Source organism: Pogoniulus pusillus, chromosome 28 (assembly GCF_015220805.1).
Source record: "Pogoniulus pusillus isolate bPogPus1 chromosome 28, bPogPus1.pri, whole genome shotgun sequence".
Taxonomy (NCBI): domain Eukaryota; kingdom Metazoa; phylum Chordata; class Aves; order Piciformes; family Lybiidae; genus Pogoniulus; species Pogoniulus pusillus.
In genome coordinates, this window is record NC_087291.1 from 1,552,168 (window position 1) to 1,564,309 (window position 12,142).

At 51.4% G+C, this 12,142-nt stretch overlaps 1 protein-coding gene across 1 annotated transcript in view; it reads right to left on the reverse strand.

Annotated features, from left to right (window-relative positions):
- Window positions 1-7,668: 7,668 nt before the first annotated feature.
- The window catches only part of UBE2E1 (ubiquitin conjugating enzyme E2 E1), a 71,627-nt gene continuing 67,153 nt past the window's right edge, over window positions 7,669-12,142 (reverse strand). The window contains 2 exon segments of the mRNA XM_064166943.1: window positions 7,669-8,581; window positions 9,758-9,905. Of these exon segments, the coding sequence (XP_064023013.1) occupies window positions 8,484-8,581; window positions 9,758-9,905 (246 nt within the window). The 3' untranslated portion in view covers window positions 7,669-8,483.

Sequence of the window (12,142 nt, forward strand, 5' to 3'; positions counted from 1 at the left end):
TGAAGCTTGTCAGCAAAGCCTGGCAAGCAGTACTTTCAGCTCAGGAGTTTCATAGAATCACAGAATGGGTTAGGTTGGGAGGGACCTCAAAGCTCATCCAGTTCCAACTCCCCGCCATAGGCAGGGACATCTCCCAGTAGAACAGGTTGCTCAAGGCCTCATCCAACCTGGCCTTGAACACCTCCAGGGAGGTTGTGGAGCACAGAATCACCCAATGTGATCTTTGGTCACACTGGGTGATTCTGTGCTCCACAACTTCCCTGGGCAACCTGTGCCAGTGTCTCACCACCCTCACTGCAAGGAACCCTTTCCTAACAGCCAGTTTCAATCTCCCCTCTGCCAGATAAAACCCATCCCCCCTTGTCCTATCATTACAAGACCTTGTCAACAGTCCCTCCCCAGCCTTCCTGTAATCCCCTTCTGATACTGGAAGGCCTCTCTAAGGTCTCCTGGAAGCCTTCTCCTCTCCAGGCTGCAGAGCCCCAGCTCTTGTATCCTGTCCTCAGAGCAGGGCTGCTGCAGCCCTCTGAGCATCCTCGTGGCCTCCTCTGGACTGGCTCAAATTTATCTGTACAAATCAGAGCAGCCCTCAGAGCACTCATTAATTTAACTGCTGCTTATCCTGAAGAACAGGATAGCTCCCAGTGTGTCCAGTACAAACCAGTCACATTCACACAGGTGGTAATTTTGCTGAGTAATTGTACAGAGCCATTTTGCATGCAGGAAGGACTGCCTGAGCTCTGCTTAGTGCATGGCGCAATGCTCCTACTCAGCCATCCAGCCCAGCTGCAGTCATCCACCCTCAGGATGAAGCTAGAGGCTGGGCAACAACTGGTACTAAATGCTGTACTACTTTGTGAGAGGGAGCTAGTGGGTGTAGAGGCTGCCTTTTGGGAGCAGCCCCGTGGCAAACGTCCAGAAATGCCTCTACAAATGGTCTCGATATGCTGAGCGTTGTCCAGCAGCAGGAGCACAACTCTACAAGCTGTACTTGAGCCTCCATGCTGGTACACCTGCGGTGCAGGCAGCTGCTGTCCTAGCTCAGCCTGTTGGTAAACTAAACATTACTGGGCAGAGGGACAGAGCAAGCAACTACTCCCAGAGAGAGTGGCCAGCTTCTGGCCTCTAGCAACCTCTCACACCAATTGATTCTTGCTTTCCATCGTATTTAAAGGCAAGAGTAGGGAGGGGGACTGAAGTGTACCCAGTGCCCTCATTTTCCATTGATGTTTTGAACAAGTAGGGAGAATTTCACAGTCTTGCTGTGAATCAGCAAAACTGAGCAGCATTTGCACTGTCACCTCATAAGTGATGAGCAGTAAGTGTGCTTCATGCTCACAATTAAGCTGTGTGCTTATGGCATTGCCCTTCCTGCACACTGACAAATAAAGGCCATCAGCATTACTAATGTCAGAGCAGCAGCACCACTCACTGAACACGAAACAGGTGTCCCTACCTTTAGCATGAGGGCAGACAAAACTGTTTATGTGCTTTACTCAATGCAGTTTGAATTGCTGTGGCCAAGGAGGAAGATGAGAGAGCAGTTATGGATGAGGAAGCTCTTGTAATGGCCCGCTGGGAACAAACAATTGCTTCATTGCAACACTGCAGCTGAGTAAGCACTGCAGCACGGCTTACCTGGCCCGGCTAGCAAGCCACTGTCCCAAGCCGTGCTGCAGAACACTCCCTCCCCACTCACTTCCTACCGAACACGTGTTCTAGAGGCTTCTCCCTGCCCTGGAGACTCCACAGCTGCCTGTGCGCTTGGCGAGGGGAGGTGACTTTGGAGCAGCAGTGATTAACTTCCTTGCTGCAACCTCTCACTGAACAGGTCATGTTCCTCCTCTTCATCTCTGCAGAGCCCTTCTCCTAGGATGGCCTTGATTCAGTTTTGGGTCAATCATAGCACCTCTGCTAACCTCACACGGTCACTGAAGCTGACCCCTGAGCCAAGGGGGTGAAGGCTGCAAAGTCAGAACCTAAAGGTGCCCGTGGATGGGTGGCAGTGAACAACTGGTTGCTGTCCAGTTCTGCACCCGACGAACTCAGGGCCAACTCCACTGCAAAGGCTGATGCCACCTGTAGGCTGCCAGAGCCAGCTTGAGTGTGCAAGGTCAGCTTGCTCACTCACTCCCCTGGACACCCAGTACTTGGTAATGGTTTAAGAAAGGCAAAAGGAAAAGCAGTCTTCAGGAAGACTAAGGTCATTTACCCAAAGAGATTACATAAAAACATTATCTTGAAAGTAGTAAAATTCATGAGAAACATATTTAGGTCATTTTAGGCATTCCCCAAAGCAAGCACCACCCACTGGTTCCTTTCATAAGCTTACTCTGATGCTTTTAAAGTACCCAAATCATTTTTTTCCTAAATATCACAGTATTTTACTGGCAAGTGATGGAAAATACACATTGTCTCCTCTACAAACAGGCCACACAGGGGCTTCTAGCAAGAGATACTGTGAGGGTACCGTGTGTGCCCTCACAGTGGTACCATTTTACATAGGGTTGATAAGTAAAGCACAATGTAGCTAAAGAGCAGAACATGTGTTCTGTTCTTACTGTTCTGCTGACCCAAAACCTGTCCCAGGTCACAGGGACCACTTACCTGCTATGAAGCTGGAGAACCTCTTCACAGTGGAGAGTTAGTATTAGAAGAAAAAAAAAAGGAAAAGAAAGGAGTAAGTAGGAGTGCCCCAGGGACCAGTGCTGGGCACAGTCCTGTGAAGTACCTTTATTGATGGTCTGGACCAGGGGACTGAGTCTAGCATCAGTAAGTTTGCAGATGACACCAAGCTAGGAGCAGGTGTGGAGCTGTGGAAGATAGAAGAGCCCTGCAGAGGGACCTGGCCAGGCTGGATGGGTGGGCAGAGGCCAATGGGATGAGACTGAACAAGGCCAAGTGCAGGGTTCTGCACTTTGGCCACAGCAACCCCAAGCAGCACTACAGGCTGGGTAGAGAGTGGCTGAGAGCAGCCAGGCAGAGAGGGACCTGGGGGTGATGGGAGAGAGTAGCTGAAGATGAGTAGCAGTGCCCAGGTGGGCAGCAGAGCCAATGGCATCCTGGGCTGGCTCAGGAGCAGTGTGGCCAGCAGGACAAGGGAGGTTCTTCTGCCCCTGTGCTCAGCACTGCTCAGGCCACACCTTGAGTGCTGTGTCCAGTTCTGGGCTCCTCAATTCAAGAGAGATGTTGAGGTGCTGGAAGGTGTCCAGAGAAGGGCAGCAAGGCTGGGGAGGGGCCTGGAGCAGAGCCCTGTGAGGAGAGGCTGAGGGAGCTGGGGGTGTGCAGCCTGCAGCAGAGGAGGCTCAGGGCAGAGCTCATTGCTGTCTGCAGCTACCTGAAGGGAGGCTGTAGCCAGGTGGGGTTGGGCTCTTCTGCTAGGCAAGCAGCAACAGAACAAGAGGACACAGTCTAAGGCTGTGCCAGGGCAGGTCTAGGCTGGATGTTAGGAGGAAGTTGTTGTCAGAGAGAGTGATTGGCATTGGAATGGGCTGCCCAGGGAGGTGGTGGAGTTGCTGTCATTGGAGGCGTTGAAGCAAAGCCTGGCTGGGGCACTCGGTGGTCTAGTTCAAGGGTCCTCAAACTTTTTAAGCATGGGGCTGGTTCACTGTCCCTCAGACGCTGTCGGGGTCCTGACTATAGTTTGTTGGGGGCCAGACTATAGTTTGGTTCCAGCCCAGCAGTGTCAGGGCCTGACTATAGTTTGGTTCCAGCCCAGTCCCAGAGGTGCTTGGGGGCTGCAGAGGCAGGTGAGAGGATTAAGTGGCAGGAGGTGGCTGCTTGTTGTCCCCCCCATGCCACAGCAGGGGGGTTCTGTAAATACCAGCGGGCTGGATTGAGGACCCTGGGGGGGCTGTATCCAGTCTGCAGGCTGTAGTTTGAGGACCCCTGCTCTAGTTCACTGGCTAGGGCTGGGTGTTAGGTTGGGCTGCATGAGCTTGGAGGTCTCTTCCCAGCTGGCTGATTCTATGATTAAGTTGAAGTATCCTTCTCTGTTCCTCCTGCATTCTGCTGAACAAACGCTGTGCACATCAGTCACCCCCACTCAGCCCCCTCCCCTCAGCCAGCTGCAGCAGTTAATTTGCCATGTTCTGGTAGCACAAAGCAGACCAAAAAACTGCTGAGATGAATCCATTTACCTTCTTGTTTCCTCCCGTCCTTTACTGAAGGATTCCTGGTGTGATGTTGCTCTGTAGCAGTAGTTTTGCTAGGCTGAGCCAAAGAGCTGAGCGAGCTCAGACATCAAATCAGGACACTGCCAAAAGGCGGCAGTGCGGCAGGCGAGGCTCACATACTCCTACCCACAGCCGCCCGGCAGAGAAAGGGCTCCTGCAATGAACAGATTCAACTCAGTCACTCAGATTTCCTCTACAAAGAGGTAGCAAAAGAAGACTGCAAACTAAACGCAGGGAATTTATTCTGAAGTACCGAAAGCAATCTGAGAGCCCAGAGGAGCACACAGCACTCAGAAGAACGTTGCAAGGTGTTAACCTGCTGCATGAAAACGAATGTGCACTTCCAGCCTTTGCCTTAAGGGAGTGGTCCAAGTGCCACAGCTACAACTAACTGCCCTGTCGCTACACTCCCCAGCGTAAACACTGTGTCTAAAGGAGAGAATCTCTGTAGGTAGTTAAAAAGGAACTACAGATTACATCTCCTTTAAGGTGTCTTTTGGTAGTTTACAGGGCATGTTTCTTTCACCTCTTCCCACTGGGAGAAGACCACTCCCTCAGAAAACCATGATGATATTCTCTTCTTCCTTCTACCTCCTGTCTGGCTCCCTTCCAGACCTCTAACACTTTTCCAGCTGTACTTTCAAATCATGTGTCAAGTCCTGAAAAGCCAAAGCTGTAACAACTGAAGCTAAAACGTAACTAGCATCGACTGTAGGGCAGGTTACCTCCCCACAGGCTGTGCCAGCCTGCACAACACTACACAGTGAAGATGTCTTATGCTGTCATTCCTTGTGTGCTTGTCTAGAAGTGTCTTCCCAAAGTGTCAGCACTCAGCACACTCACCTGCAGATGTCCTGTTGGAATGAGTCCACAGCAGGGCCATGAGGATGCTCAGAGGGCTGCAGCAGCTCTGCTGTGAGGACAGGAATCAAGAGTTAGAGTTCCTCAGCCTGGAGAAGAGAAGGCTTTGAGGAGACCTTGGAGTGGCCTCCCAATATCTGAAGGGGGCAACAGGAAGGCTGGGGAGGGACTATTGACAAGGTCTTGTAATGACAGGATGAGGAGGAATGGGTTTGAACTGGCAGAGGGGAGATTGAAACTGGATGTTAGGAACGGGTTCCTTGCAGTGAGGGTGGTGAGACACTGGCACAGGTTGCCCAGGGAGGTTGTGATCAAAGATCACATTGGGTGAGTCTGTGCTCCACGAAGGTTGGACCTACTTCAAGAGAGAACTCCTGCAGGCACAGGAGCAGCTGTGCCATTGAGCCAGCAGATGATCCGAGGAGGGAGGCAGCCAGGCTGGATGGGCAGGGAGCTGCTGAAGGAATTAAAGATAAAAAGAGAGTGTATCACCTTTGGAAGAGAGGGGAGGTGTCCCAGGAGAAGTTCAAGGAAGTTGCTAGGTCTTGTAGAGGAAAAATGAGAGAGGCAAAAGCCCACTTGGAGCTCAGGCTGGCCACGGCTGCCAAGGAAAATAAAAAGTGTTTCTTTAAATATATGAATGGCAGAGAAGGGCCAAGGACAACCTCCAGTCCTTGTTAGATAGAGAGGGGAACATAGTGACAAAGGATGAGGAAAAGGCAGAGGTGCTTAACACCTTCTTTGCCTCAATCTTCACTAGTGGGACAGGTTGTCTCCAGCACAGCTGGACTCCTGAAGTGGCAGATGGAGACAGGGACCAGTACAGTCCCCCTCTAATCCATGAGGAAGCAGTAAGGGACCTGCTGAGACATTTGGATCCTCACAAGTCCATGGGACCGGATGGGATCCACCCTAGGGTGCTGAGAGAGCTGGCAGCTGAGCTGGCCAAGCCACTCTCCATCATTTATCAGCAGTCCTGGCTCACTGCAGAGGTCCCTGAAGACTGGAAGCTGCCAATGTGATACCATCCACAAGAAGGGTCGTAAGGAGGAGCCAGAAAACTACAGAGCTGTGAGCCTGACCTCAGTGCCAGGCAAGGTGATGGAACAGGTCATCTTGGGTGCCATCACACAGCACCTACAGGATGGCCAAGGGATCAGGCCCAGCCAGCATGGGTTTAGGAAGGGCAGGTCCTGCCTCACCAACCTGATCTCCTTTTATGATCAGGTTCCTGCCTGGTGAATGTGGGGCAGGCTGTGGATGGAGTCTACTTGGACTTCAGCAAAGCCTTTGACACAGTCTGCCACAAGAAGCTCCTAGCCAAGCTGGCAGCTCATGGCTTGGACAGATTCACTCTGTGCTGGATCAAGAACTGGCTGGAAGGCAGAGCCCAGAGAGTGGTGGTGAATGGTGCCACATCCAGTTGGCAGTTGTCACTGGTGGTGTTCCCCAAGGATCAGTGCTGGGCCCAGTCCTGTTCAATATCTTTATTGATGATCTGGATGAGGGGATTGAGTCCAGCATCAGTAAGTTTGCAGATGACACCAAGCTAGGAGCAGGTGTGGAGCTGTTGGAAGGTAGGAGAGCCCTGCAGAGGGACCTGGCCAGGCTGGATGGGTGGGCAGAGGCCAATGGGATGAGATTGAACAAGGCCAAGTGCAGGGTTCTGCACTTTGGCCACAACAACCCCAGGCAGCACTACAGGCTGGGGACTGAGTGGCTGAGAACAGCCAGGAGGAAAGGGACCTGGGGGTGCTGATAGAGAGTAAGCTGAAGATGAGCCAGCAGTGTGCCCAGGTGGCCAAGAGAGCCAATGGCATCCTGGCCTGCATCAGGAACAGTGTGGCCAGCAGGACAAGGGAGGTTATTCTTCCCCTGTACTCAGCACTGCTCAGGCCACACCTTGAGTGCTGTGTCCAGTTCTGGGCCCTTCAATTCAGGAAGGATGTTGAGGTGCTGGAACATGTCCAGAGAAGGGCAACAAAGCTGGTGAGGGGCCTGGAGCACAAATCCTATGAGGAGAGGCTGAGGGAGCTGGGCCTGTTTAGCTGGAGAAGAGGAGGCTCAGAGGTGATCTTATTACTGTCTACAATTACCTGAAGGGGCATTGTAGCCAGGTGGGGGGTGGCCTCTTCTGCCAGGCAACCAGCAATAGAACAAGGGGACACAGTCTCAAGTTGTGCCGGGGTAGGTATAGGCTGGATATTAGGAAGAAGTTCTTCACAGAGAGAGTGATTGGCATTGGAATGGGCTGCCCAGGGAGGTGGTGGAGTCACCATCCCTGGAGGTCTTCAAGAAAAGACTGGATGAGGCACTTAGTGCCATGGTCTGGTTGATTGGATAGGGCTGGGAGATAGGTTGGACTGGATGATCTTGGAGGTCTCTTCCAACCTGGTTGATGCTATGATTCTATGACCTCCCTGGAGGTGTTGAATGCCAGGTTGGATGAGGCCTTGAGCGAGGTCTTGAGTGGGAGATGTCCCTGCCTATGGCAGTGGGTTGGAACTGGATGAGCTTTGAGTTCCCTTCCAACCTAACCCATTCTATGATTCCCTTGTCCTTACTCTCTGTGTAGCCCTCACAGCAGATAGTGCTGAGGCAAAAGGACAAAGCAAGGCACTAAACAGCAATCTTTTCTTCTTCTCTTTTTTTTAAACATCTTTTTATTAGCACAGTAACAAATGCAGACTTAAGTAGCCCATAACATACATCCAATCGACTGAGTGACTCCCATCCCACGCCTTACAGTTGAACAGCTTAAGGTATTTCACTACAGCTTCCCAGATAGTCCTGATTAAACCCTTCCTTCTTTTCACATACATAGACTGGCTTATCAAATAATACATTAACTACTTCTCATTTCAGATATGAGGCCACACATATCTCCCTCTCCACATCAGAGGTGATGAGATGACAGTCTTTACAGAGTGTTTGTTAAGTAGCACTGTGCCCTCCAGAGGGGATAGCGAATCCAAACCGCTCTTTACAAAACAAGAAGAGAAAAAAGAAAGAAGAAGAGAGGAATCCAAGGAAGAACAGAAAGCAAAAACTGTGTAGAGTCTTCAACTGACTTTTACATCAATGTCAACATATGCACCTGTACAAAATTAAGCTGTTTTAACCTTTTACATGTTGCAAGCAAACTGAAAACCAAAGAAGTCTAAGAGTTTACATTCTTCTCGGTTCTACACGTGAGCTAATATTGCTGAACTAATTACAGTCTCAAAGGAGGCTACTCCCAATCCTAGCTGTCTACTGTAGCAAGATACCTTAAGTTACAACAACAAAACCTCAGGAAACAAAAGACTGAATAAAATCTGTTATAGAAATACCCTACTCTTTAACAGCACACCCTCCCTCCCCCCACACCTTCAAAATCATAAGCAGCTCTTTCCATCACAGACAAATAAGAGGTTGACAAAAAAAAAGGGGAGTGGGGAAATCAATTTATGTAGCATATCTTTTGGTCCACTGTCTGGCCATTCTGTCATGCTCTGCTCTGTTAGTCATATACTGAGTGGCAATGCTTCCAACCAGGGGGTCAGCTGCAAAGGAAACAAACCACTTTACCAAACAGAAACTTACAATGCAAGTGTGAATTGAATACAAGAGCATCTCACAGGCAAGGTACATTGCAACAAGCTAAACATTCCAAACTCATAGTCTGTCTGATTTATATTTACAGCCACATTTCAGGTAGTGACAGGGCTGGGGGGGATGGAGCAAAGCTGGTGGGGGGGAGAGTCAGAGTGGAGGTGAGGAGGAAGTTCTTCAGCATGAGAGTGGTGAGAGGCTGGAATGGGTTGCCCAGGGAGGTGGTTGAGGCCCCATGGCTGGAGGTGTTTCAGGCCAGGCTGGCTGAGGCTGTGTGCAGCCTGCTCTAGGGTAGGGTGTCCCTGGGCATGGCAGGGGGCTTGGAACTGGCTGCTCCTTGTGGTCCCTTCCAACCCTGACTTGATTCTGTGAGTCTATGATTCTACATCTTATCTATTACTCAGCAAAGACAAAATGGCAATTAAAGTTTTAAAGATTTAAAAGACAACATTTGCATTGCTGAGGACTGATTAATGCATGTCAGGGTTTTTTAATCCCTTCTAAGAGTGCCTGGGACATACTCGTGGCTAAATGTACTTGTACTGATACAAACCTGCCTTCTAGGAAAGACCAAATCTCAAGGAGAGGTTTTTGTTTTGCAAGAAGTTGCATTTTATTACGGATAATATATTGTGAAATCTGGTACTTCTCTCATGGAAATGCAACCTGTAAAAACTGATTTTGGAAACCAAGACATCTGCCTCCTAACCACTGTGGATAACAGGTGGGTTAGAGTAGCAGCATGGCTGGTCACTGGTTTTGACTGTGTGGTGGAAAGTAAAAGGCTAATCTTGCTTTCAGAACTGTGTTTGGTGGCTCTTCCATCTCCATTAATGAATCACTACAGTTCCACAGACCAAGAGTGTTTAACCTTTGGCAGGGGAAGGAGTTTTCACGTGCAGGAGGAGGACTCAGTGTGAGGAGCAGTGAACAGCAGGCAGCTGTTACAGCTGTGCCAGCTACCACCTGCAGCCCCTCCTTGGCTGCCGCGCACATAGCAATGTGCTGCGCTGGAGCCCAGAGCTGTGCCTGCTGGCGCCAGCAGGATGCAATGAGGGCTGCGTTATTTGGCTGCTGGGCGGGGTGCAAGGTGGCCAGTGGCCTATGTGGCTGCAGAGAGGACTTACCCGGGTTGCAGTCTGTGAGGAGGGAGCAGATGGAGAGGAGAACTTTAGAAATGGTTAATGCTGGACTCCAGTTGTCTTTTAAAATGTCCAGGCAGATGACACCTTGGCTGTTAATGTTACAGTGGTAGATTCTTGTCCGAAACGTTACCTGAAAGACACAGAGAGCAGCCGGTGTGCTGAGGCGCCTCACGCACCGCGGGAATACGGCAGGCGGCAGAGGCTGGAGGGAAGAGATGCGCCGCAGGCGGCGGAGCGGCGCACACGAGGGACGGCGTCAGCGCCCCGCGGCCGGGCGTGCTCCCCGCGCCGCCGGCGCCCTCTGGCGGCTGCCATCGGGAGCGCATCCGCCCGCGGCCGCCGGGCCGCACGCCCGCGGGCAGCGCTCCCCCGGGGGTCTCTGACGGCAGCGCCTAAGCCGAGCGCTGCGGCCGTGCGCGCCCGCCTCCGGGCAGCGGTCAGCCCAGAAGAGTCCGGTGGGAAATAAGAAGTAAAAGTCTCACGAGTGCGTGGCCAGCAGGACCACTTCCAGCCCCGAGCTCAGCGGGCAGGGGACAGAAACGTAGGGCAAAGGTGGCCTATGGGAGCCCTGGGGTGAATCCTCGCAGCCCCAGCAGGGACTCACGAGTGGTAACATCTGCACCACAGCCCTACGAACCACCGCTTCTAAGAGCTGTTTTCATGTCTGGGAGACAGGAACCAACAGGGCAGCTTGAGAGAGAAGTTATCCAAAAGGGAAACAAGAGCACCAGGAGTCTTCCTCAGGAGAACACAAAGTCAGCTGCAGCAAGGCTTTGTGCTGACCCTGCACAGAACCACAGGTTGGAAGGAACTCAAAGCTCATCCAGTTCCAACCCACTGCCATAGGCAGGGACACCTCCCACTAGAGCAGGTTGCTCAGGGTCTCATCCAACCTGGCCTTGAACATCTCCAGGCAGGTTGTGGAGCACAGAATCAAAGATCAAAGATCACATTGGGTGATTCTGTGCTCCACAACCTCCCTGGGCAACCTGTGCCAGTGTCTCACCACCCCCACTGCAAACAACCCTTTCCTAACATCCACTTTGAATCTCCCCTCTGCCACTTTAAACCCATTCCCCCTTGTCCTGTCATTCCCAGACCTTGTCAATAGTCCCTCCCCAGCCTTCCTGTAGGTCCCCTTCAGACATGGGAAGGCCACTCCAAGGTCTCCTGGAAGCCTTCTCCTCTCCAGGCTGCACAGCCACAACACTCTCAGCCTGTGCTCACAGCAGAGCTGCTGCAGCCCTCTGAGCATCTTGGTGGCCTCCTCTGGACTGGCTCCAACACTTCCATGTCCTGCTTGTGCTGGGGGCTCCAGAACGACCCCCAGGACTGCAGATGGGGTCTGAGGAGAGCAGAGCCAAGGGGCAGAATCCCCTCCCTTGCCCTGCTGCCCACACTGCTCTTGCTGCAGCCCAGCACAGGGTTTTGTCTGGGCTGCACTCACACTGCAGGCTCATGTTGAGCTTTTCATCAACCCAGACCCCCAGTTCCTGTTCCTCAGGGCTGCTCTCAGCCACTCCCCACTCAGCCTGGATTGTGCTTGGGATTTTGATTAGGACTATCTGCGTGAAAAAAATTGGGTAGGTTTATGCCCTAAAATCACCAGAATTATCAACTCTCCACACACACAAATGTTACTGTCTGGTCTACAGGGCACAGGGTTTGCAGAACACACTCAGCAAGCATGTGGTATGACAGGCATGCAACAGTGCTTTCTCTTGGGATGAGGCACTGGAATGGGCTGCCCAGGGAGGTGCTTGAGTCATCAACCCTGGGTGTGTTTAAAAGGCATCTGGATGTGGTGCTTGGAATACGGTTTAGGGTGAACCACGTAGAGTAGGGTTATCGGTTGGATTTGGTGATCCTGAGGGGCTTTCCAACCTGAATGTTTGTGTGATTCTGTGAGGTCAGCCCACACAAAACTTGCCAGTCAAATGTAATGTTTTTTCCTAGTCTTTCTGATGCAGAAATTTTGCCTATGACCCTCCCTCTTGTAGGCTTGAGGTGGAGTGACAACTACAAAAGCTCTGTGCCTGGAGTGTCACCATGCACTGCATCCATGCTGTGTTCCCAAGCACACTCCTGAGAGCACAGGTTATTTTTGGAGTTTCAAAAGCAGCTACTTGTCACACGAGACACCCACACTGCATGCCTGAGGAGACCTTCTGCTTTGTTCCTCATAAACTGTTTGGATTTTAGATTAAAACAGCAAACAAACAAAATCCTCAAATCCTGACGCTTTTTCACATTTTATGGGTTGCAATGGCAAAATTTCTTCAAGAGAGTGGACCTCCTATACCTCCTGCAACAAGTTACAACTCCAAAGCCAAGAACCTCTGCTCCTTTATACCTAGGGAGCCTTAG